Raw genomic sequence first — 27,610 nt, 5'->3', positions numbered from 1 at the left:
GTCATTCCCTAAAGGACTCTGGCTGGCCCTCCACGGGGCAACAATGTAAAGTGGGGTTTGCATGGCTCTATACTGCTCCAGCTCCAACACTCCACTGAATGTGCATTGAACATTCAAATTCACACAGATGTGTCATGTCTATGATCATTCAAGTGTGCAAGTGTGGATGAATGTAGGGTCAGTGATTCCCCCTTCGTCCATATTGCTCATGTTGTGGGACTTGAGTCACAGGGTGCAACATTACAGATTGCGGTCCGGGGTGCGCCAACATTACAACAGAGACATATGCATTAGTTACTTTCTTGTTGAGCCCAGAACGGAACCACACCCAGAGCCCCGGGGTCTTTGTTCACAAGCCTACACTGAACTGGCATACGCCAGGCCAGCCCACTCCACTTACGCTTACAGGGGGGATGAAAACGCTACATGTCCCAGGTCTTCCCTGTAGTGATTTGATGATCACAGGTCTAGTTGTCAGCATGCCACAGCCACTCCCTGAGGACTGGTTAACACCCACACCACACCCATCCAGCACAGGCGACACAGGACATGTGACCCTGCCAACAAAATGGGCCAGGCAAAAGTGTTTGAGGCCATTTCCACTATCCATCTGAGTGTGTCCGTGTGGTCATTATTTATGCATGAAGGCCTAGGGCCCTACCACATCACATTCCCCGCTGCTAGAGGTGACATGATGCCGTCCGCACCACGAGACTCAATCATAAAGGGCCCATGACTTGCGGTGCACAGAGTTGGTGGCAGCCGAGGCACTTTGGCCGGCACGGGCCTACCGCCAGGAGACGGTGACTTGCGGTGCACAGAGTTGGTGCAGCCGAGGCACTTTGGCCGGCACAGGCCTCCTGCCACGTGGCGATGACATGCGCTGCACTGAATTAGTGGCACTAGAGCTGAGAGGATGTGCAGCCTGCGATGATGCAGAGGCCTCGATACGCCGTCCTGACACTCAACATTCAATTTTAATTGTGTGCCCAGCTGGACCGCAGTGTAGCTCAAAGGAAGCAGGCTGCATAGACATGACTCTGCTGCGCGGTGTAGCAGGGTGCGCTGGGGGCCTGTGGCACAGAATCCAGACATCGGCAGAGGAGGTTGCACCAGCACATGATGGGCCCTCTTGGAGTCATGCTGGTGGCGGCAGGTGAGCTTTGAGGCCTGGGTGCGCAGGGGTGGACAGTCATCACTGGGCGGCGGACCGGTCTGGAGACCAGGGCTGGGGTGCAGCAGGCGCACAGGCTCGCGTAGGCACCACCGGTCACAGCTGCATCCTCGTGGCTGGGTGGGGGAGCGAAGGTGCATAGGTATCAAGCTGATACAAACCGTGATGCTTACAGGTATGAGAAATCCTGCATCATGAGACCGTAACAGAAGGTCGTGTGACCCTAACCTTCCTTTTCTTTCCAACGAAGGTTAAGACCACACGTACTTGTGTTACGGTCTTTTTGAGCAGGATTTGTCTTTCCTGTAAGCATTCTGGTTTGTCCAAGTGCTATAGACTGTACCAGATTGGGTTTGTGACCATATGGATGCTTGACTATTGTCACCATTTGTCCAGCAGACTTCTGAATATTGACTTTTGGAGTATGGAATTGTATTGGGGAGTTCCCGCAGCATATGCAGTTACTTGAATCCACACGTTGCCCTGATGAAGTTCCCCGTTGGGCGTTGGCTGTGCTTTTCATTTTGTTTATTTGTGTATTTGTAATAAAGAACTGTTTTTGCACTATGGTTGACTTCTGGACTTCATGACCGTGCGCACCCCCATTTCAGTTACTACAATCTTGGATCTGGGGCACTAAGGCATCTGGCAATGGCTGGCGTTGGGTTTGGTTGCCCAGGAACACTACAAATTTGGACTGTTGTGTGGTGCGGATACAGGGGTCCGCCACTGCTGTTGTGGACATCCATCCAAGACATGTGTGAGACAGTTTGATAGGGCTGGCTGTGAGACTCCTCCGACTCTCGCAGTTGTTGGTTGGGAGGAACCAGAGGCCAACAGGTGCAGCAGAGCCAGCAGCTTTGCCTGCGGAGGGATGTTGGTTGTCCACTGTGCTGGTACCGTCAGCCTGTGGGCAATGTGGGTCCGGATGCAGGAAATGGTTGTCCTTTCGTGCCTGTAGTGGGCGATGACTTCCTCTGGCGTTGAGTCTCTGAGGCTGGTGCGTGTTAGGAAAATCCACTGTCCTGATCTGCGCTGCTCGGTGGTAGTCCGGAGGTGTTGTCCTCGGGGGGCATAGGGGTGGTGGCGGTGGGTGCTGTGGACCTCTTGGGTCTCCGATCTCCATGATCAGTGTCTCCATGACATGTGTTGGTCTTCAGATGTGGCTCTGGGCTGGGCTCCCTTTCATACTACAGGTATTCATCCTACTTTACACCAGTAAAAGGCAGGAGTTAAAGCCCTGCTGCAAATGCGTCATAATCGCCTGTTTTTGGATCGCATCGTAGATCTGGCTGGTCGTTGCGCATGTTGCGAAGTGGCATTTTCATGTGTTTTTGCACGGAAATGTCTACTCTGCATATTGTTAGCGTTAGTTGTCGCTCTCATCCGTGGCAATGGTTTTTGCGGAATCTATCGCAGGAAAACTGGCGATATCACCAGCTTGTGAATGGAGTGATGATTCTTTCCCCACTTTTGCTGCGCTAAAGTGCCGACAACTCAGCGATAAGTCTTCGAGAATATGCCCCTGCATTTTCAGAAGAGCCAAACCAGCGTGCATGGTTCTCAGAAGTACAAACTCGCCATCTTCCATAGTAGTAGAGCCAAAACAAACCCTGTCTTAATCCATTATTAATTGCTATTTTCTGTGTCATTGTCCCCTCAGTATCCATAATGACCTGGGCCCAATTATGCCTATGCATATCTTGGATTAAGACTAATATTCTCTTGTGGCTATCACATTTTATCAAGGTTTCCCATCAGCAGTTCTGGTCCACCAGATCAAATGCAGCACGGAAATCTACAAAACACCAGAAAAAACTGTCTCTCTGCTCAAATGATTTCTGTGCAATGGACCAGAGGGCAAAACAATGATCAATTGTGGAGGGCACAATTAGTCTTGAGTCAAACCATTCCCTCAATATTCTCAAAATATTTTTTGCAAATACTAAGGTTAATCAACCTATAATTTTTTGGGGCCTTTATGTCTAATCTCGTATGGATGGGTCTGATTATAGCACCTCTCCAGCTATCAGAGATCTGCCCTGTGTCTAAAATGACAGAGAACTTCCGAAATAGAAATTCTGCCCACCACTCCTGCCGTGTCTTTATTATGATAGTGGGGAGATTATCAGGTGCGACTGCTCGAGTAAAAAATTAAATTCGCTATAATGCGTCTTAAATTACATAGTGTGAAGTGGGATCTGATGTCACCATCCACCCCTTTCCTGGGAATTATACTTCTTTTCACTGACTCTGCCATTTTACCATATATTTCCTCCAAATCCTCCTCCCATGCAACTTCTTCCACCACACAATTCATTGATCCCTGTTTTACCTGAGCCTTTCTGTACTAACTTCCAAAACTTTCTTGTATTTTTTTGTTTGCATTGCTTCCAGCAAGTGTCCCCAATATTACTCTTTAAAATGTCTTTTCTGATTTATAATAAGCGTTTGATACAGTTTCCTTATATTTGCAAGGTTATTATAACTTTCAATAACATATCTTTCTTTAAGGCTTCTTTCACTTTTCCTTATCGGCGCCTTTATTTTTCTACACGCTTCACTGAACCAATCCTTTCTTTTTCCACTGTTGCTCCAGTACTTCCTATCCCTGATTTATTTTCCTTTTAAATTAACCCTAAAACTTTGAACCACTTGGCTGATTGTATATTCATGCCACTCTAGATTCATTGCACAGGCATTTTCCAGTGTTTGGTTCTATTGGAAGTTAGCCAATTTCACCATGTATTCATCTGCCATTCTAATGGTAAGGTGCTTTGGGTAGTTCATTTGTACAGGGATTACTGTATCTCACAAACTCCTTTCACCTCTAATTAATTCCCATGTTAGCAAATCATGACCACTTCATTCTCTTTGAGTTACCTGAAAACCCTTTATTTGATCAAAATTCCATGCATCTAAGGGGTTGATTCCAATTTCGGTCAGAAGGGCGCCGAATCGGATTCCGAATTGCCTAAACCGATCCAGAGCCCTTGTTTCTGACCGAATCAGTCACAGTTCCGAACTACCAAGTACGATGCCTGTAAAGCCTTAACGCTGACCGAATTTGTACTGAAAGGCATTCGAACAGATAGAACCTCAGCAACTGATTTGTACAGCTCTATGGACTAGGTTTTCCAAATGAGCAAGTACGATAACCAATTAAGACAGCCTTTCCGATTTGGTTTTCTCGGATAGAAAAGGCTTCTGAAATCAGTCTTTGGGGGCACGTTGCAGGCTCTGGTTCAGCCGGGCCATCTGAATAGGGCCCATGGGGGTATCCATGGGTCCCATCTTCACAATCATGCACAGGGTGGCAGGCACCATGGGGTGCCTGCCACATGGTGCACCATTGTCCCCAACAATCCCTTTTTGTCAATGCGAGCCTGTGTACGCGTTGAGCACACAGGCTACCTTTGAAGCCAGCGAAAGTCTGACTGCATCGTATCCGATGCATTCAAAAGCATCATAATCGTTCAGTCAGACTCCCCCATTCTGAGTCGTACGGAAAGCATTCCGGACCCGAGTCGATCGGTATGCTACCTGAACAAGATCAGAATCGGGCCCTAAGTCTGTTAGCACCAGTTAATGCTCTGTGCTCCCCGAGTTAAGAATAAATGAATTTAGCTCTGTTAATTGTACCATGTCAATACTTCAAAAATAGTGTATATGTATTAATTCCCATTTTCCATGGTAATAGACTCTTCGTTCCAATTCCAACAAAGGAAGAATACACCCACTGGAAAGTAAAAAGCTCTAAGTAGGGCAGCAGATTCTGGAGGAATAAGTGCTAAGAACCTATCCTCCTAATGATAACCGCAAAATATTTTCTTGACTGTGTAATCTTATTCACATTACTGTACTCTGTCACTTAGAGTATGTATCCCAACACTGGGAAGAAGATGCTTTCTTTGGGTACCAGTTCCTCAATGGTGTTGATCCAACGATGATAAAGAAGTGTAACAAAATCCCGGACAACTTTCCAGTGACGGACAGCACGTTGGCATACATCCTGGGGCCAGAGACAAACCTTGCAGTGGAGTTACAGGTATGCACATTTGTTCTTGGTTTCAAAGACCTGCAAACTGGTGTGTGTATAAAATGCATTCAGCTGTTGGATTCACCATCTCTTTTGTTTTTAAGTGTCGCTTTATAGTGCAACTGTCTGTAAGAGCTATTGCTACTAGCTCTTAACCCTTCACATAAAGTTGGGTTGATCTCTGACCAGATGACTGTTTCTCTCTCTCCTCGTGTTTTGGGCTGTTTAGTGTAATGTATGGAGTGTTTGCATTTAGATTCATGACCTACTACTTAACATCTCGCAGGTACACTGAATGAAAACAAATTATATATCTTTTTCTCACTGCAACAAACTGCTCAAGTATTGCACTTGCAGCAACAGTGCAAGCTTCTTTCACACACATAGCTCAATAGAGCACAGGCACTAGCAGTAAAGTTATACATACATATCGACAACCTCAGCGGATGCAGAAATTATGAAATATCGTTTAGCTTGAAACACTGAAATTTCTTGTTACTTTCTAGACACTCAGCATGTCAAAAGGCAGACCTATTAACTTTGCCAATGCTTGTTTTAGATTATCATAAGATAAATGTTAGTTACTTACCACTCTTTCTCGGGGGTTGCAACATATGGGAGTCTGTATTGTATTTCAGATCTTTGGATGTGTTTTGATAATTAAAGTATGTTGCTTCCTATTCACCTGAGTCCTGACCAACATTTTGTAGCGCTTAATGTCAACTATTATTTGTTTAGGGTGCAGATATCATTTGTGTGGTCTTGTAGTATTTTGGCCAGGAGAGGCTGCAGGCCAGAACCAATCTAAGTGGTTTGAAAGGACTAGGTGAGTGCTGTCCTCTTGTGGGTAGAGTTAGTTTGTGCCTGAGGGCTGTAGATGTGCTCAGCTTAGGTTTCATTGGCTCAGCATGCTAGAATGTTTGAGGTGTTAAATCTGTATTCTGAGAAATTATATTGGAGACAGGAGAGGTGTATGGGTAGGATGCTCTCTGCAAGGAGCTTAGCCTGATAAGTGAGGGGTATAGTTGTGTTCCAACCCTCCCTTTGTTGGGTTTGTTGATGCTGCTAATCATGATAATATTGGAATAACTTTAGCTAAAATAGAGCTTGATGCCCATAAATGCCCTGGCCTTGATTAGCAATCTGAGCTTATATTGGGCAGTCTACTCTGTATCATCTTTATGAAGTCGGATGTGAGTTGCTCAGAATTTGGGAACAGCTTTAAAATGCTCTGTTGGATAGCACCAGGCCCAATCACAAAATTGTAAACAGAGCAGTGCAAAATCTGGGTGGCAGACAAACCAAACAGGTGTGCCACAAAGAGCTTCTTCTCCAGATATAGGGTCCCACATTCAGTTGTCATGGAGTGGGTCTTATTGTCAGCACATCCTTCTGTTGCCATATTTTCCTAGAGTTCAAAGATGGCCACCGCATTCTAGGTAATATGTGTTTACATTTGCAATGTGACTTTCATGTGTATGGTTCCTTGGTTTGGGAATTATATAGCAAACATTCACCAGTCACCATTTCATCTTTGAAATATAGAACATTGTTTACAATTATATTCAATATGAATGACATGAATGAAATATTTTAAGATATAAATGTTATTATTGACTAAATGTAAGGAACCATAAAGGTATCTCATGCCTATGTCCTTTGACCTTTTTTGGCCAACTTTTAAATTTCTCCTAGTCCGACCGCAAGTCATGGATGCTAGGTTTTTGTTCCTGACACTGGAGTCTGTTTCAGAACAATTAGACGCTACTAGGTTGGATGATGACAGGTCTACGAGGAGGCAGCTACAGAATATATTACTTGACTTGTCTCAGAGTTACCTATTAATGCTCTTTAGTGACAGATACCATGTTTCAGATGATGGTCTGCCCTTTTGCACTGTCAAAGCACTGAAGGTGACATGCTTTGCATCCTCTTGTGTCTATTTCCTGTGATCGATCATATAGCCCTAGAGTTATAAGGCCTTTTACTCCTGTGACAAGCTTCCATTCACCCTTCAAAATGACACTCTTTAACCATTGCCTTTTTCAAATGTTTGTGGTATTCGTCCTGGGACAGAACATGCTCTATGTTTCTGTGCCAGTCATCTTAACAATTTAGCTCTTAAGTCCCTGTGTAAGGATGAGAGGACAGGCTCTACTTCCCCATGTACACTCCAGACCTTAGGGATGTATGTGGTATTTCTATACTGTATACCTAGTCTTAAGGCAGCAGAGCATACATGATTAAAAGTCAACCTTGTAGTCAATAAGTTATGTGAGAGAAAGCTGTGATGTGGATGATTCATGAATTATGATGTAGTGTTTATTAAAGATGTGAGTCTTTATCGTCTTCCTGAATTAGAACAGCATTGGGGTGTCACTGATAAATGTATGGATGATGTCCCAAACCCTTGTTGCATAGATGAAAAAGGTTTGCATTGTTTGTCTTTTTTATACTTGGTCTGCAATTTGATAGTGTCCTAACTGCATGTGTGCCATGAACCACCAGATATGGTGAGCTTATCTACATGAGAAGTATAGGTCCCAGTCATGATGGCTTTGTAAATGTGACTTGTTTTGAAAATGATGTGGGCTGGCAAGTGGAGCCAATGAAGGGCCTTCATGATGGGTGTTAGAAACGGGATCTCTGGCTGGCCAAGGTTTGCGCCAAGGTCAGTCAGAGACCACCACTTCCAAGTCAGGGCAAGGGAGTCACACACCAAGATAACCCCCGCTCACCCTCTAGGTAACGTGGCGCGAGCAGCAAGGCTAATCTCGGAGGCGATGTGTAAAGCGTTTGCGCGCGCACCCCAGCAGCAACACCCTAGGCCCACCACAAAGGAAACTCCACACAAGGTTATATCAAAAATAGCCTTTGTATTATAATAAAAATACATTAGATAAGACACACACTTTACAATGTGCCAACAGGCACGGGCAAGATTTACAAGGGATTATGTACAGGACAGGGCCACCTGGACCACTGTCAGGGGTATGCACTTTTCAGAAATAATACTTGTAGGTATAACACTTTAGCACATCAACATATAATGACTGTAACACAGAAATAGAAAATGTAGCATACAACCAGTAACTACTGGTAAAGGGTAAATACCTCCTACGCCACCCTAAACACTGTAGGGAAATCACGCAGGGAACTAGAACCTTATCAGGACCTATGGAAGGAAAACCATCACCTAAGCAAGTCACATTTAGCAAAGGGAAGGAAACCTAAAATAATCACCTAGGCAAGTCACATTTAGCAAAGGCAATAAACCATCAACATTCCTCTAAGCAGGTCACTTTTAGCAAAGGGGATAAAACATAAACAATTACCTAAGCAGGTCACTTTTAGCAAAGGTAAAAACAAACATTCCTCTAAGCTGGTCACTTTTAGCAAAGGGGAATAAAAACATAAAGAATCACCTAAGCAGGTCACTTTTAGCAAAGGTAATAACAAACAATTGCACATGAAACATTAAAACCCATTCAGGGGTGCAGGTAGAACATTTGCGCAGAAATCACATAAGCAGTAACTCATAAATTGTGCAGGGTGCACGTAGCACAACACTAGAACTGTCCTTCAGGCCAACTGGCCTCGAAAGGGGCTGAAATGCCCTGAGTCTCAAAGTCAGGGGAGGCTGCGCAGGCAGCACAGAACAAAGCCTAAACGTAGCAACTGTCCACTAAGTGCTGGACAGTGGTAAATACAGCTGGGCAACGTTGGAGCCTCGTGGGCTCAAGAACAAGGATTGGCACCCAAGAGCCTCTCTGGGGCTCTAGAACAAATGTGGGCGCTGTTAGCCTTCTCTGGGCTCGCAAAATCAATCTGCTGGCACTATAGAGCTTCAGCGCTCTCAAACGCTAAAATGCCCCCTTGAGCCTCTCTCAGGGCTCACACAACCAATAGGCAATTTAGAGCTTCAGCGCTCTAAACAATATGTGGGCTGGAGCCTCGCTGGGCTCAGAACTGCAGGGCCCTGGAGCCTCTCGGGGCTCCTAAATCAAATGGGGGCTTCGTTGGAGTCCCTCACGGGGGGACTCTGGATCAAGATAATTGCCCCCAGGAGCCTCTAGGGCTCATGAGCAAAGGAATGGCCCCTCTCGTTGGAGCGGCCCTCTCCCAACGGGGCCGCTCGCAGAACAATAACGAACCCGCCACCGCACTCGCCGGAACTCTACTGGTGCAGCGGGAGGCGGGAAACACGGCCGGCTTCTCTCCTCCTGGGCGACGCAGGCTCCCCTTCTCCCTCCGAAGCCTCGGCAGGCTGCTTCCTGCTTCTCCGGCAGGCAGCCAATCACGTCGCGAGTCACCCGGCGAGCCTCCCGCTGCCTTAGCCAATGGCAGCGCGGCTCTCCGGGTGACGTCAGCGGCTCGCTCTCTCTCGGTTTCTCCTAGACCCGGGGACGGCGGTGATCACGGGCAATGCCGGGTGGGCACCGGCCTTCAAAATAAATATAACGGGGCAATGCCGGGTGGGCACCGGCCTGTAAATTAAAATATAAAGCGAGGTAGGCACTCGCTATGCCTGGCAAAGCGCTCCAAAGCACTATAATCAAAATAAAGCGCACCCAGCGCTTAGGGGAGGAAAATAAAGCGCTCCCAGCGCTATAAGGCAAATGAAAGCGCTTCCAGGCGCTCTGGCAAAAGTATAGCTCCAGTAAGGTCTGGAGGCAGGCAGGGGGGCAAGGCAGGGCCAGAGCCAGCACACTGGGTCTCCAGGCAGGGAGACAGTCCAAGTGGCGGTCCTCCTGGCCCCAGCAGCAGCAACAGCCCCCTCTGGCAAGGATCCAAAAGTAGAACAGTGAACAGTTTCTGTGGGGACACAGCCCCCTTTTTATACCATAAATTCCTTTGTCTTCAGGGTGCAGGGTGGGGGGAAACCAGTTGCAGCTGGCTTGGGAGTACCCTTGATGGCCCAACCACCCCTTTCATTCACTGGGGAGGCTTGGGTCGTTAGACGAACCACAGGGGGGCGGAGCCAGCATTGTGTGGGGAAAACCCCAGCCCATCCAGGACACAGGTATACTCCTCCCACACATCACTCATGCTGATCTCACACTCACCACCGGGCAGACCCATCCAGACTTCCTGGAGCCTGGCATGCCAGCCAGCTCCAGCCAATCACGCTCCAGCACCCTCACTGCACACAAACATCAATGTCCAGAAGTAGCACTTCCCTTCTAGACACATACAAGCCGCACATACCATCGCGCAGCATTCATTCTCATGAGTTCACACATACTAAACTCGAGCCTGCACTCCCCACGCATCAGGAACTAACATGGACACACACATTCCCCATGCATTCCTATGGGAGGGCAGGCCAGCCATACTACACGCACGCACTTTCACTCTGGGACACAGGGAAAAAGTGCGCAGAGACCCAAAAATCACTACACAGGGTCACAAATAAAAGCAAAAAGATTAGGGGTGAACCTGCCCTAAGGCCCAAGTCCAACAATGGGGGTGATGTAGTCCTGTTTCTTCAGTCACCTAGATGAGACTTACTGTGGCTGGTGGATGCCTTTAAGGGGTGTCAATGCAGTTGCTTGGCGACCATGGAGTAGGCTACTACCACCATCCAGATATAAGAGTAGAAGGGCTTGAATATCCACTCTGTGTAATGAACAGAAGATCAGGTAGCCGAGGTTGGTAAATTGTTAGATGGTATTTTATTCCAGATTAAGTAATCAAATGGAGAACCCCACCAGGAGCAGTATGATCTCTGCTCAGCCCGTACTGCAACTGACATTCATCCAACATTCGAACATTCCACACCCACGCACAGGCTGAGCAGTACTCTACACTCTGATGTTGCTTTCTGGAAGAAACCTTTTCTCTTTTGTTAAAGAGAGCTGCTACCAGGCTGTCTGTTTTTTTCCTGTTAGGGCAAGCTTGGTGTATAAAGTGCATCCAAGTACATTGCCATTGAGCAAGAGTTTGGGATCAAGCTGACAAGGTTCATGTCATTGAGTCTGGTATGTACTGCATCTTGTTTGTTGTTCTTAGCAAATAAAAGAGATTCTGTCTTGGTTGGATTGAGCTTCAGGTAGGATCTGGAAAACCAGGTCCGGATGATGTGTAGGTAGTGTTTGAGGTGATTGATGTGATTGATGTGTGAAGCAAAGAAGGCTTTCAACCAGAGCTGTGTTTCATTGTATACTGGTGAACCATTATGCTGTTTGAGTAGAGCACCAAATGGTTCCATATAAATGTTAAAGATGAAAAAAGAAATGAAACTTTGGGACTCCACAGACGATGGGAATCTTTTGTGATCTGAGGTGCTCATGTGAACAAACTGATGTTGGTTAGGAAGGTAAAAAGAGAACCAGTGAAGGACTTTGCCAGTGATTCCCATTTGCAGCCCAATTGTGTGTATTAGGCTGGTACAGTCAGCTGTGTCAAAGGCAGCGGAGAGCTCCACCACTAGCAGGAGACGGGGTTTATCTTCATCTTCTGTTATCAAGAGGGCAAGGTCTACCATGTGTAAGGTGTACCTTGTAGTTTCGATCCTGCATCGTGATCTGAAGCCAGATTGGGGATAGTTATAAGTAATATGATTGTGAAGTTGGAAATAGACTCCTTTTTTAATTATATTGCAGAGTAGGTGAGTGATGGGCTGGTAGTTGGCAAGGTCACCCGGGTCTAGTGTAGGTTTCTTTAGGAGTAGGAGAATCTGGCCTGTCTAGAGAACTTCTGAGAAGATTCCTTGCGTTAAGGAAGCATTGACAATTGTAAGTTGGAATAGGAGGATCCCCAAAGAACTTTTAAATAAAAAATGTTTTAATTAATAACTGGTACAATACAATATGCAGAGTGGTCCAAAAAAAAAAAAACCTTCATATGATCAATACATAGATACATAGATATAAATATATTAAGACACTAGAAATTCAGCAACAAATACAGTAAAAAACATACATATTATATACATCTATAATTACCATAATAAAATCAGGGGAAAAACTTCATATATATACAATGGGGTAAATTAGCTATGGGATTCCCTCCAGATTTTAAGGGGAGCCCAGATTCGCTGGCCCATCTCTCTCATCCTTTTACCTCTCCGCGTATAAAGAGCGGACTCGATGTTGTGAATTCCCATTAGCCTTGCTAACCACATCTGAAAAGTAGGTGCTCAGCTATCCTTCCATCCTGCCGCCAATATAATACGAAGGACTGCCACACATATAAACACAAAGGCCTCCTTATCGGTGTCAAGGGCTAAATTACTATCAGATCCAGATATCATAAGGGTAGGGGATAGGCAGATCTCAATACCTAGCAGCCTCTCGCAAAACTTCTCAATCTCAGCACAAATTCCCTTCAATTTTTCCCATTGATAAAACATGTGGATAAGATTAGCTGGCCCTTCCTGACACCTTGGGCACTTGTCATCCTCACTTTTACCCCATTGAAATAGCTTAGCAGGGGTAAAATACAGATTAAAAAGAGTCTAATATTGTTGCGCTCTTAAATTCGTGGAACAAAACAGTTTGCCCGCAAATAATAATGCTTTATCTAAATCAAAATCCGGATCCCCTAGTTTCTCCATCCATGATGAGTCACATTTATCCATATCATCTTGTAGCATTTCAATGAATGTTTTACAAATCATTTTAATTCTAGTTCCACCTCCTAATAGATAATCAATCATGTTTATTCTCCCCCCTGGGTGGATGCGCGGCCTAATACCGGAAAGCGTATGGCAGATTTGGAGAAATTTAAATCCATGATTAGAGGGTATTCCAATTTTGCATTGGATATCATCAAAGCCCAGCAGGTTATCTACATTAGTTTTAAAAATATCCCCTACTCTTTTAACTCCCCGTTGTTCCCAAACAATGCCCATCCATTCACTACTGATTTGTGGAAAAATGCTAGAGTTCCAGAGAGGCGTGTAATAATTAATTTTCGCGATTCCCAACATTTTTTGAACACCTTTACATACTGTCCAAATTCCATCCAGTATCTTATATCGGGTCTTACTATAATAATGTCTCTCTGTCCTACGTAGCTAGAGGCCATACGCCTCTCCACCAACAAGTAGTTCAAAATAGATGGAAGATTACCACTCGCAAAAGGGGAGTCAGCCGAATTAACAGCTGGATCAAATAATACCGCCATCTGACGCCGCAAACAGGCCCAGTGATAAAATCTTATATTGGGGATAGCTAACCCTCGCCTTTTTTGTGGAAGGGATACAAATCTCATAGATCTTCTAACTTTGCCGTATTGCCAAATAAAGTTCATAAATACTGACTCTATAGTTTTTATCCACCGCTCACCTACCATAAGAGGGATTGAGCAAAAGAGGTATACAATTTTAGGGAGCACAGTCATTTTAATTACGTTGACTCGACCTATTATAGATAACTGAATAGTGTCTATTCGCTTTAACTCCTGTGTAATAGACGCCACCAGCGGAGCAAAGTTTTCTTCAATAATTAAGGTCATTACAGGGTTAATCCTGACCCCTAAATAGGTTGCCAAGTCAAAAAATCTCCCATCCTGTCTCTCCACATTGTGGGTGCACACCACTTGTGTTTTACTCTCATTCAGGAGGTATCCAGAATAGCTGCCGAATCCCACAGCTAGCCGTGTGAGAGCTGTCATGGCCGCAGACTGATCTGTAGTAGTTATATCCAGATCATCGGCATAAGCCAATAGTTTGGTCTCAAGTTCCTTGCATACTACTGGCTTGATAGCCTCACACCTTATTATGCTACGTATCAATGGATCTATATAAAGGGCGAAAAGAATCGGGGAGCAGGGGCAACCGTGACGTGTCCCACGGGAAATTAACATTTCTTCCGTACTGCCCCACATCAACTGAATCTTGGCCCTGGGATCGATGTACATAGCCTTTATGGCTCCCATTATCTTGGGGCTAAATCCTCTTTATTCCAATATCCCACATAAATACCTCCACATTACGCGGTCAAAAGACTTTTTGGCATCCAGAAGGATCATCGCCATCCTCCCCCCGAGGCAACATGCATGTCAAATAACGCGATAACCCGTCTTACATGCTCAGTTGTTCCCCGGCCTGGGATAAACCCATGCTGCCACGGGGAGACCAGACCTGCGACGACAACTCCTATCCTTTTGACCAGGACCTTAGCGTAGATCTTAGTATCGGAATTTATGAGGGATATTGGACGATATGCACGGGGGTCCTCCTTAGGCTTACCATACAACTATATTTGTTTCTTTACAAGATTCTGGGATGGCCTTATTACAGATTATGCCATTAAATAGATCCAACAGTATAGGTACTATAACATCCTGTAGACACTTATATACCTCCAATGGAATACCTTCCGGGCCTACGGCCTTCCCTATTGCCAGACCCTCAAGTGCTGCAACTACTTCTTCCATTGAGAAATGTTCATCCAACACCATTCCATCCTGTTCCGTCAGCTTAGGACCTAAATCATCGTTCGTTAAGTGGGGCCTAACCACTCTAGTCTCCTCTTCATATAGAGCCTGACAGAAGTTTTTAAAAACATTCCGGATCTGATCTGGATCTGTGTAATCCTGAGCCCCCTCCCGAATATTTTTTGTAATATTCCTGCTACGATCCTGCCTAATCCTAAGAGCCAAGAATGTACCCGCCTGCTCCCCAGTCTCATACATCCTACCCCTATATGTTTGGTACTCGACTGCTGCTTTATGAGCCATCTGTTATTTAATTTGGCTTTAATTACTAGGACTCTCTGCTGACTCCCAGCGGCCTCAAGCCCCCCTACTATATCCCTCACATGCAGTTCCTCTGCCTCTGCTAGTTGAATCAAGAGGTTCACATTCTGAGTCCTAGCCTCCTTCCTTAGCCTGGTGGAATAACCAATTACCTCGCCTCTCAGGGCTGCTTTAAATGAGTACCACACCATATTACGGGATGTACTATACCTGTTAATATAAAAAAAATGTTGAGCCCAAATCTTTAAGTGTTCCCTAAATTTAGTGTTTGTAAGCAGTCTCCTCTCAAAAGTCCACCTTAAAGGTGGCCTCGATATAGTATCAACATCATAGTGTAGTATTAGCGGATTATGATCGGATATAACTTTCGGGTACTTTTTAATTCCTACCCTAACTGAAATAAAAAAATAATGTAGCTTGGAATATTTTTTGAATGGGCATGAAAAGTACGTATACCCCGGGTTCTTCGGCTCTTTTGCTCCCCACACATCCAATAGCCCATGAGATTTAATCAATGAGCTCACCGCTCGAAAAACCCTAGGCTTACGGCCCAAATACGGGGTATTACTATTTCTGTAAAATCAGCTGAGATGTTGAAGTCACCACATGCTAAAAGAGGGCTTGGACAATTTGCAAGTTCTACCTCCAAATTATCAAAAATTTCTGGGTCATCCTGGTTAGATCCATAAACCGTGCACAGTGTAAAACCCAGCTGAAATTCAGCCAGTGCCCATCGACCATGCGGATCTGCCAGATGGCGTCTAGCCCCCTCAAACTAGACTTAGCCAGTATAGCCACTCCTCTGATATTAGATGTTTGTGAGGAGCAAGCCAATATATCATAACCTCCAATATCAAGCAGATGTTTTTAGCCCAGGGTAGATGTGTCTCCTGAAAACAGTCGACATCCAATTGATTTGATCTAACAAAATGACCCATCCTTTGTCTTTTACCCCAATCATTCAAGCCCCCAATATCAATAGAGCAAACCTTAAGCTTCACCATGACTTCTTTGTAGTTTCTCGCCTATCATTAATTTCCACTTCTTCAAATAGCTCCCAGAAACTCCTTGAATCCATATGCACACACTATCATACCAGGTATTTAGATTTTCCCCCTTTTCTACCCCCCCCCCCACCCAAGTGAAAAACACCCCCCCCCCCTCGGCTTGCTTGATGAATTGTATCCAATGTGGGGATCCCCATCAGGTAATGTCAATGGAGATTTACCAGGGAGTGAACCACATAGAGACATAGCTGATGAATGGTCCCATCTCAAATCCTTCCTCTCCCTGTGCTGCGTTCCGCTCTGCATCGCCGTTTTCCTCAATTTTTTAGTCCACAAAGGGAGATTTTCATCGCTGTCTTCAGGATCTGATTCTAGGCTGCTTCCCCCTTGCGATGTACTCAAACCATCATCTGACCATTCTGCCCCTTCTGATACTGAAAAGAAGTAGTCACTGGGTTCTATATCGCCATCAGCTCTACTTTGATCAGTTGCACCAGGTGAAACCGCCACATTATTTACTTCATTAACAGCCTTGGCGGTGCAGCTAGGTTGCTTGCTATTTTGGTTTTGATTTTGAATAGCTTCCTCCTGAAGCGTTTCTAATTCATCCGCCTTATGTCTGTCCTTCAGTGTGTTACTGCTGTTGCTGTTATCATTATTACTGCCACTTTTGCTTTTACCCCTAAGCAGATCCATCCTGACCACGTGCTCGGGGGGGGGGGGGGGGGACAGAGCTGATCCCTCCAGATGTCAAAGCTAATTCACTTTCGGCATTTCTGCCCCTCAGCTCGCCGGTTCCATACGTAGCCATTTCCTTCTGCTGCAAAACTTAATTATTTAAGCTTTTGCTGGTATCGGCATCTAATCCTTCTTGACCCTCCTCGCAAACAATTGCACTCCTTAGGCTCACCTCAATGCCGCCTTGACCAGTCCCATTACCAGCGTTTGCCGCCCGCACAACCACCTCTGTTCCTGCTTGTGCATCCTTCGTCCGAAGGAGCAGCTCGGCTACCGTAGGACCCGCCGGGCGAGTTTTGCTGCTTGTCCCGCCCCTTCCTCTCCTATGCACCGGCGGATCTGGGGAAAAGAGCTGGTGCGGGAGGCCGGGTGAGTCCTCTCGCATCGCTGCCTCCGATGCTGCCTCCATCTGAGTTTTCCGTGCTGCTGCAGCCTTAGGGGATTGGGCCGTCACTTTCGGGGCCATCAAAAGCCGTCTCTGAGCAGCTGCCGGAGGAACTAAAACAGGTAACTCTCAAGGAGACACTTGAGTCGCGGCAGCACAACGTGCTTTAAGCTTTTCCTGTTGCGGGGGTTCAGCATCAGGTGGAGGGGTTCAGGGGGTCCTGGGGGAGGTATTAACGATTTCCTAATTTTGCCAGGATTAACTAAGTCTTGATCCTGTCATTACTCCAGAAACTCTGCCACAGCCAGCTAGCTCCGCTGTCGTCCTCCTAAGCGGGCACCATCTTGCCTCCTCCCCAAAGAACTTTGAAAGATGATTAGACATCATAATAAGAAGTGCCTTTGAAGGAGTGAAGAATGTCAGTCAGATCTCGGAGAGCTAATCAATCAATCAATCAATCATAACATTTGTATAGCGCACTACTCACCCGGAAGGGTCTCAAGGCGCTTGGGGGAAGGGGTCCGCTATTGCTCGAACAGCCAGGTCTTGAGTTGTCTCCTGAAGGCGAGATGGTCCTGGGTCAGCCGAAGGTGGGTGGGGAGGGAGTTCCATGTCTTGGCCGCCAGGTAGGAGAAGGATCTTCCTCCGGCGGTGGCTCTTCGGATGCGTGGTACGGCGGCGAGGCTTGTAGAACGTAGCTGGCGGGTGGGCGTGTAGAAGGTCAGGCGGTACTTGGGGCCCAGGTCGTGGAGAGACTTGTGTGCGTGGGTGAGGAGTCTGAACGTGATTCTCTTGCTGACGGGGAGCCAGTGCAGGTCCCTCAGGTGGCCGGAGATGTGGCTGCGTCGGGGTAGCTTGGCTGTAGTTCCGGCGTGGAGGGTGTTCCCGTAGTCCAGTCGGCTTGTGATGAGTGCCTGGGTGACCGTCTTCCTGGTTTCGGTCGGGATCCATCGGAAGATCTTGCGGAGCATGCGTAGGGTGTTGAAGCATGATGAGGAGACGGCATTGACTTGTCTGGTCATCGAGAGGGAGGAGTCCAGGATGAAGCCCAGGTTGCGTGCGTGGTCTGTTGGCTTGGGTGTGGTGCCCATGGCGGGGGGCCACCAGGAGTCGTCCCAGGCGGAGGGCGATGGTCCCAGGATGTGAAGGCTGACCATTGTGGGATTCTACAGGAAGAGTTGGGTGTACAAGATGAATAGGGCTTTGTATCATTGATGTGATGATGACTTTTCTATATTTATTCACTGTGGCAGACATTGATGGCATTGAACTTTTCTGTGTGGAGTAACTGGGTCCAACAGTGAGTTGATGTGGTACATGTCTTTAACAGCATTCTTGTTCTGTTTGTGGCTTCATTGATGTTGATGGTATTCCTTTATTTGGCTAATGTGATAAGCTCTCTGTATGTTGCACAGAGGGACCTCAGTATCAAGAGTTCCTCATATGTTCTAGTTTTTTTTCTTTTGTGTCTGCAGATGTGTTATTTTTCAACAGCATCTCCAGAATACCAGATGCTGAAGACTGTGTTGGTATTGGGGTGTGGGTTTTCACATAGATTTCCCAAACAATCTTGATGTTGTTTAGAACGGTGTTTACATCAGATTTGGTATTGATGGGGTGAAAAATGTATTCAAGCATGTCCATGGCTAAAGTACTCTAAGGATCTGAAAGTTTGGTGTTCTCTTTGGTGTTGACCTTGAATTATAAGTAGTACATTGAGCAGGAAGGTAGGGATGGCAAATTGGTTGGTCAGCTCAAGGGCATTAGTGGTTTGCTTTGGATTGCTGGTGACGCTGAGATGTTAAGGTTGAAGGCATGGCCTTTTTAGTTTAATGGTTGTGTGACACACTGTATCATGTTGTGTATCAATGATGTTTTTTTTTTGAGTTTGTATTTTCTGAGAGGTTGAGGTCACCCAATAGCATGGTGAGGGCATGTTGGATGGACAAGGTGGTGAGGCGAAAAGAGTTCATCAATGTAGTTCTTGTTCTAACCAGTATTTTCATACACTGTAAACATTAATTTGTACACAAGTCCTGCTTTCAGTTAAACCAGGTTTAACCTTGTGCATATAATTTACTTCTGTGGTAGGGGATCTCTGTGTATAGTCATAATCTAGTGAATAGTCCCGCCCATGTGCGTGGACCCCGGAGCAATCAAAAATAATCTCTTAAAGTGTCGAAACAATGCAGAACTGCACAGACACTTAAGAGAAAATTTAAAGACAGATAATGCAGCCTATAAAAGGCTACACTGTCCAGTACTTCAACTAGAAATTCCACCACAGAATCCACAAAACAGCAAAGCCTGTACAGATTTTCCCTTGCTTTAACAGCAAACACCCTCTGGAATGATAGAGAGGAGAACCTGGACAGACAAGCCCCATAGGCTGCCATTATGTGGCTCAGAACAGGATACTGTGCCTTTAAGAGAACCTTCCAGAACTTCACAGTATCCCAGAATGCACTGCAGGTCCCATTTAGTTTCAGTTCTTTTTTCCGGCTCCTGCAAGCAGGACCCTGGAGCATTGAGCTCTCCCTTTTCAAGGGTTTTTGGTGATTTTTCACTATTAATTTCGATTTGAGTGCTTCTAAAGTACTTTAGTGCTGTTCTTCTTGGTTTTTGCTCCTTTTTGTTGTCAAATATGCCTGCATTATTTGACAAATACCCGGAGTGCTCCAGGAAGAAGGCAAAATCAGATTCCCATGAGGTGTGTATCCTCTGCCTTCCCTCTTCCCACATCCCGGAGGAGTGTGAGATCTGTCAAGGCTTCTCTGGCAGGACCCTGAAGGAAAGACAGAAGATCAGGCTTCAGGGCCTCGAGGAAAGAAGGCTGAAGGCGCAAGGTGGGTCTGGAGGGGCTTCTTCTGCCCATGCTGAGGCCTCTGGGGGGGCTCCCCAGGGGCAGGAAGACCAGCAAACGTTCCCATTCTCTGTCTGGGTCGGTTGCACTGACCACGACGTTGAGAGGGATGACTACGGTCTGTTCCCCATCTCCCCAGGGCTCTGGGTCGAAGCGACATCGACGGTCGACGTCGAGGGAGTTACACAGGCCGCCGTCGAAGTCTCCTTTGACGATTTCGTCGTCATCATCATCGGCGTCGACGTCGAGTGATCGACGTCGACGGGCCCAGCGTCGGCGCTCGCCGTCGAAGTGACACCGCCGTTCGCCGTTGGCGAAGAGGAAACGTTCGTCGTCGAGGGGATCCTCGTCGTCGAGTCCGCCGTCGAGGCGGAAGAGGTCGCCGTCGAGGCGGAAGAAGTCGCCGTCGAGGCGGAAGAGGTCTCCGTCGAGGCGGTCGAGGTCGCCGTTGAAGCACAAGAGGTCGTCGTCGAGGCGCAAGAGGTCGTTGTCGAGACACAAGAGGTCGTCGTCTAGGCGGACGAGGTCGCCGTCGAGACATGGAAGACGGTCAACGCCGAGGAAGGGGTGTTCGACATCGAGGGGCCTACGCTCGCCGTCTGGTCACCGTTCTTTGACGTCGAGGAAGCGTGGTGAGAGGCCTGATGCTGTGGTAGGCTCTCCACAGTCCGGATCTGGAGGCAGATCACCGGGATCGGTGTACTCCGAGGTGTATACTCCATCGCAGAAGCATGTTACGCCTCCGCCTCTGTTGCCGAGGGGTCTCCCGCCGAGGGCTCCGACCCCTCCTCCGTTGCCTGCTCTGCTTCCACCTCCTCCACCGGTGCCGCGGCCTCCGGTGCCGGATCGGCCACCCCCGGTTCCACCGAGGTCGGTCTCGTTGCCCAGGCTTCCGACCTCTCCCAAAGGGACCCCTAAGCCGCAGGTCCCGTCCAAACCCAGGACGCCCGCCCCGGGGAAACCGGCAGAGCGTCCCAGGCCTAGGAAATCGCGGTCATGCTCTGGACGGAGAGGAAGATCGAGGAGTAGGCGCAGGTCCTCCACCAGATCTAGGCATCGCCATAGGAGGCGAGGGTCTAGGTCCCGTACGGACTCCTCTAGGACTCACTCCTATTCGCCGACCTTATCGGACTCTCGGAGACACGGGTGTCTCCGGTGGATGACATCAGCACGTTCCAGGAGGTTCTCCTGAGGGGGGCTACGAAATTGGGCATCACGGTGACGGCTCCTACACCTACGACGTCCGTGATATTCGAGACACTTCACAAGAAGCATCTATCTCGCCCTCTGCTGCCATTGGTGCCAGGACTGGTCGAACCTGCGGAGGAGCTGTTCCTTACGCCTGCGGTGGTGAAGGCCGCTCCCTCCCGACTTCTGAAGAAGTACAGGGCACCGGATTCGGACCCGGCCTTCCTGCGGATGGACCCAGTTCCTGACTCCGTGATAGTGACGGCGGCCAGGAAGTTACACTCTACCTCCCCGTCCTCCACCGTGCCGCCTGATAAAGAAAGCCGATGGATTGATTCGGCTGGAAGGAAGGCTTGTGGAACTTCTTCCACAACAAGGAAAGCCTCCAGCGATTCGGCGTTGCTGGGGCGGTACGGCCGTGCCCTGTGGGACTCCCTAGAACAGTTCACGGACCTTGTGCCACGAGACAAAATGGAGGACTTCCTAGAAATACTTAAGGAAGGGATGCTGGTTTCAAACCAGGTCATCAGCGCGGCTGCAGATATCTCGCTGTTGGCGGCCCATGGTTACTGTCACGGGATCAACCAGCGCCGCCATGCTTGGCTCAGGCTCACATCACTCAAGCCGGAAGCCCAGCAGCGTGTGGCCAATCTGCCCTTTTCCGGAGAAACACTGTTCGGAAAACATGCCGATGATGAGATGGCCCGCATGAAGGCGGAGGCGGAGACCCTGACGGCTGTGGGCTTGGAAAAGCCCAAAGAAAAGAAGTCCTACCGCCCGTTCCAGGGACGGTTCAGTGCACAGGGAAAAGGACGAGGGCAGTCTTCGGGACAGCAGCAGCAACCACAACAGCAGCAGTTCCGGAGGCCCTTCCAGAAGCGCCAGAGGGGTAGAGGTGGCCAACAGTCCTCTACTGTGAACAAAGGCCCGGCCGGGTCTCGACCCTGAGCGATTACTTCCCCTTCATCCGTTACCCGCGCCGGTGGGGGGAAGCGTTCAATTTTTTCTGGCAGAGTGGAGAAAAATTACTCAGGACAAGTGGGTGCTGAATATTGTTTGCAATGGATACAGTCTTCAGTTCACCAGCCCTCCTCCATCGATTCCTCCGGTCAGCTTGCAGTATCAGCTGCGCGAGCTCCAGGCGGAGGCCGATATCCTGTTAAGGAAAAGGGCGATAGAAGACGTACCTCTGTCTCAAAGAGGAAGAGGTCTGTACTCGCGGTTCTTTCTGGTCCGCAAGAAGGACAAGAACGAGTTCAGGCCCATTCTGGACTTGCGACAGGCAAACAAGTGGATTCGCAGAGAAAAGTTTCGTATGCTGTCGTTGCATCAGATTTATCCTCAGTTGCAACAGGGAGACTGGCTATGTGCAATAGACCTACAGGATGCGTACTTCCATGTGCCCATTGCACACAAACACAGGAAGTTCCTGCGATTTCAAGTCGGCACCAATCACTATCAGTACACGGTACTTCCATTCGGGCTGAAGTCTGCGCCCAGGACTTTCTCGAAGTGCATGGCTGTGGTAGCGGCACACCTGAGGAAGCAAGGTGTTTGTCTACCCGTACCTGGACGATTGGTTGATCAAGGCCTCCTCCTTCTCGGAAGCTCAAGCGCACTTCCAGAAGACGTGCGTTCTGTTGAACAAGCTGGGGTTGCACATCAACATGTCCAAGTCTGTCCCGACTCCGGTCCAGTGCATTCAGTACTTGGGAGCCACCATCGATACGATGTCAGCAAGCGTGTCTCCTTCGGAGGAGCGACGATTATCACTCCTTCGGAAGGCTCAGGCTCTTATGACCACTCCATCTACAACAGTGAGAACGGTGTCTTCTCTACTGGGATCAATGGCCTCTTGTATCTTCCTGACGCCACATGCGCGGCTGCACATGAGACCGCTGCAGGAGTGCTTGGAGGATCAATGGGACCAGAGGAGAGGATCTTGGGACGACAAGACACGACTATCTCTGCATGCTCTTCAGTCTCTGAAGTGGTGGTGTTCAGCGGAGAATCTCCTCAGAGGGGTTCCCTTCCACAAGGACATTCCCACTCAGACTATCGTGACGGATGCTTCTCTCCAGGGATGGGGAGCGCACTCCGGAGACTTACAGATTCAAGGGACGTGGTCCCCGACGGAGTCCACGTACCACATCAATTTCCTGGAACTCAGAGCTGTTCACTTGGCACTGAAGGCTTTTCACCCGTCCCTCCAGACCAACTCTCTGCTTATACAGACGGACAATACGACCACGATGTATTACCTCAACAAGCAGGGGGGCTCGAGATCACGCACCCTGTCGCAGGAGGCGCAGGCGATCTGGCACTGGCTTCTGGCCCGAGGACTGACGATAACGGCCACCCATCTGCCAGGTGTGCAGAATGTTCAGGCAGACTCACTGAGCAGGCTGATTCAGGAAAACCACGAATGGGTCATAAACGACGAAGTACTTGGAGAAGTCTTAGCAAGGTGGGGAACTCCAGACGTAGATCTGTTCGCCACCGCAGAAAACAGCAAATGCCGAGACTTCGCCTCCAGGTATTACCAGCCAGGGACGCTGGGGAATGCGTTATGGATCAACTGGTCGACCAGCTTTCTGTACGCTTTTCCACCCATTCCCCTGATTCCGACGGTTCTCATCAAGCTGTCCCAGTCCAGGGCGCAGATGATACTGATTGCCCCGGAATGGCCCAGACAGTGGTGGTTCACGGACCTGCTTCACCGGTCTCTCCTTCCTCACATACGGCTGCCGTTCGGGGGGCGTATGTTACACCCCAACCTCTCGTCTTTGAGTTTGGCGGCATGGCTCCTGAGATAGTGCAATATGGCCATCTGAATATCCCTGAAGATTGCATGGACATACTGAAGGAGGCTAAGCGACCTTCCACTAGAACTTCTTATGCTTACAAGTGGAAGAGGTTTTGCATCTGGTGCAAGTCCTAGAACTATGACCCTACGACATGCAAGGAAGATGTCATCCTTCCATATCTGCTACATCTGGCGCAGTCTGGCCTTAATGTCCATTCCATTAAGGTTCATCTGGCTGCTTTGACGGCCTACAGGAAATTCCCTTCACAGACTTCCTTCTTCCAGATCCCTGTGATCAAAGATTTTCTGGAAGGCTTGAAGAAAGTATTCCCTCCTGTCAGGCTTCCCTCGCCTTCATGGGAATTGAATGTGGTGCTGTCCAGATTGATGAAGGAGCCTTTTGAACCTATTCATAAGGCTTCGTTGCAGCACCTGTCCTGGAAGGCGGTGTTCCTCGTGGCCATTACATCGGCCCGCAGGGTGAGTGAAATTCAGGTGTTGTGTTGCCAAGAACCTTATACTGTATTTCACGCTGCTAAGGTTGTTATGCGTACTCACCCTAAATTTCTTCCCAAGGTTATTTCTGATTTTCATGTCAACCAGACTATAACTTTGCCTACGTTTTTTCAGAATCCTTCATCTCCAGCGGAAAGGTCTTTACATTCCCTGGATGTTCGGAGGGTGTTGAAATTTTATCTGGATAAAACCAAAGATATTCGTAGGTCAGACCAATTGTTTATCAATTATGGTTCAGTCAGGACGGGTCTTGCTACCTCTAAACAGTCCATCTCGAGGTGGATTGTGTCCTGCATACAATTGTGTTACCAAAAGGCTAATAAGACCTTAGGGGGCAAACCTAAGGCTCATTCCACCAGGGGCAAAGCTGCCACGACGGCTTTGCTTTGTAATGTTCCCATTGCAGAAATCTGCAAGGCGGCCACTTGGAAGTCGGTCCATACCTTTGCTAAGCATTACTGTCTGGACACTGATGTCAGGGCAGATGCTCAGGTTGGGCAGGCTTCGCTGCGAAATCTGTTCGCACAATAGTGGTGTTATTTCTCGTTCTCCACCGCCGCTTTGGTGTGGGGATGGGCTTGCCATTCTATGCACTAGATTATGACTATACACAGAGATCCCCTACTACAGAAGGAGTAGTTTCTGTCCTGTAACTCCAGTTCTGTAGTAGGGGTATCTCTGTTATAGTCATAAGCGCCCGCCCTCCTCCCCGGTGGAGAGAGATATTCATGTACGGAATGCTACAGGTCTGGCGTGTTACGCCTTCAAAAAGAACTGAAACTAAATGGGACCTGCAGTGCATTCTGGGATACTGTGAAGTTCTGGAAGGTTCTCTTAAAGGCACAGTATCCTGTTCTGAGCCACATAATGGCAGCCTATGGGGCTTGTCTGTCCAGGTTCTCCTCTCTATCATTCCAGAGGGTGTTTGCTGTTAAAGCAAGGGAAAATCTGTACAGGCTTTGCTGTTTTGTGGATTTTGTGGTGGAATTTCTAGTTGAAGTACTGGACAGTGTAGCCTTTTATAGGCTGCATTATCGGTCTTTAAATTCTCTCTTAAGTGTCTGTGCAGTTCTGCATTGTTTCGACACTTTAAGAGATTATTTTTGATTGCTCCGGGGTCCACGCACATGGGCGGGACTATTCAGTAGATTATGACTATAACAGAGATACCCCTACTACAGAACTGGAGTTACAGGACAGAAACTACTCCTTCCTTGGCTTGGATTTCTTAAAAGCAGCAGTGATAAATTTGTGAATTGGCCACATACTTCCCTCTCTCTCTGGACACTAGACATCTTGAGCTTTAGCCCCTTGAGCTTTACCCTGCCTCCAGTTTGAAAGGCACATGTCACGGGATTTTTTGGCTCAAAGACCTGCTGTGATAAAGGATAGACTGCTTGCTTCTGCCTTCTGTCTCAACAGCCTCTTTAAAGGGAGAGTATGGTATTCTGCCACCTTTTTCTCTTTTGACTTCTGAGGTCGCCAAGTTTTTACGCCATTGCAAATGCAGAACTCGGAGGGCTAGGGGCAACTGGAAGGGGTGTGTTTATTTTACCATTTAATCCTAACTGGGTTGCAAGGGATGAACGTTTGAGAGGAGTTATGTGGTAGGCAGATAGAATTTTTGCCAAGGATCTCAACTGCTATCTTTCTAAGCTGTAGAACATGGCCTTGTAGGATGACATTTATATGTATTCAGAGGAATTGTGTTATACTTTTGAGAAAGGAAGTGAATTTTGCTATGATTTAAATCATTCAGCAAATCAGTAGTGGGTAGACTTTATACAACAGCGCTCCTTTTGAAATATCCTTCATTGACCCATACACCTGTTGAGTCATTGAGCCTCTGGGCATTTGCAAACGCTGACGCTACATTTAAGACTCCCTGTCTCGCTCTATAAAATAATTTACTGGTAATAAATGATATAGGAATGCTTTTCTCCTATGTTTCAACCTTTGTGTCAGCCATTGACACACTCTAAAGATATTGCCCTATTGTTTGATGTTACCCCACATGATTGGATATCCACAATAACCTTATATGCTGGCCTATCATCTTATTGACAAGATATATCTCCTCCTGAATCTGTTGGATGTTCTCCAGTTATTCGACTGGGAGTGGATTCAAACAGACCTGATTGGTATGGTCCCGGCATAAGTGCTCAATGTGGTTTTCCTGATGAAGGCGCCATGTTTGCTGAAACCCACCTCGAAGAACCAACATTGCATCCTTTTTATCTATCACTATGTTGTCCATTAATTCTATTGTCCCTATATTTCCTGTGATTTGCCTGTATGTATATATTGGGATGTTGCATTATTTTGTTTGATTACTTAGACTTTTCTTTGTGAAATAATATCAAGGCACTTATGGCTACAACAATCTTCTTGTGACATAGTTTTCAAATATTCTTTGTCTGAAATTGTGCTTTATTGTTCTGTTACTTCATGTATGTCTATTGTCTATCGATATTGAACCTCATGAATTCATGAGATTCGGAGCGTATTGAGCAACTGTTTGTACTAGTCAGTCAGTAAAATCTTTATTTCGATGAGATGTTCATCATAAAAAGTACATAATACAAATGATGCATTGTACTATTTGTACTAATAAAATAAATTATTTGTATAAATTAACAGTGGTGCATTGAGTTTAGTGATATTACTGTAGATTTATTGTCTGATATATATTATGACCAACTAGTTTCCTAGGGATTTCTCATGTGAACAACTCTATTTTCCCTGTCCTATGAACATTTATTAGTAACAGGGGGTCCTTATATTTACTTTATATACAACAGTGCTCCCTCCACTCTCACATTGGAGTGCTTCTGGAATGGAAAAAAGTACCTAACATGGTTATCTAGCATAAAATTCCCTGTGGTACAATAATACACTTGAGTATTACTAGACATTGTATTTTGTAGATATGGGTTGTACTTAGGCCAATCGATCTCTCCCGCCTAATCTTATTCTGGTTGAGTAGACAAAAATAATCTAACCAAATGTCAACTTATTGGAAAGTTCTCCAATAATATTTTATTTTACTTTATGTACAGTACATGCATTTAAGTTCCTCAAATTCTGCACTGTTCTTGTTAATATCACAATTTGGTCAATGAGACGTCCAGTCCTATAACTTGAAAATGGCCCACCTGTAGATAGTTCAGAAAATATCAAGTTTACAGT

General features: G+C 47.0%; 1 protein-coding gene across 1 annotated transcript in view; it reads left to right on the top strand.

Moving 5' to 3' along the window:
- Nucleotides 1-27,610, top strand: part of LOC144799600 (hydroperoxide isomerase ALOXE3-like) — a 634,644-nt gene that overhangs the window by 486,616 nt on the left and 120,418 nt on the right. The window contains exon 6 of the mRNA XM_078670997.1: nucleotides 5,050-5,222. Coding sequence (XP_078527123.1) covers nucleotides 5,050-5,222 — 173 coding nt within the window. The remainder of the gene's footprint in view (nucleotides 1-5,049; nucleotides 5,223-27,610) is intronic.

The sequence above is a fragment of the Lissotriton helveticus genome, chromosome 12 (assembly GCF_964261635.1).
Source record: "Lissotriton helveticus chromosome 12, aLisHel1.1, whole genome shotgun sequence".
In the NCBI taxonomy this organism is placed as follows: Eukaryota; Metazoa; Chordata; class Amphibia; order Caudata; family Salamandridae; genus Lissotriton; species Lissotriton helveticus.
Note: the sequence above shows the minus strand (reverse complement) of the source record. Positions and strands in the feature narration are given on the sequence as shown.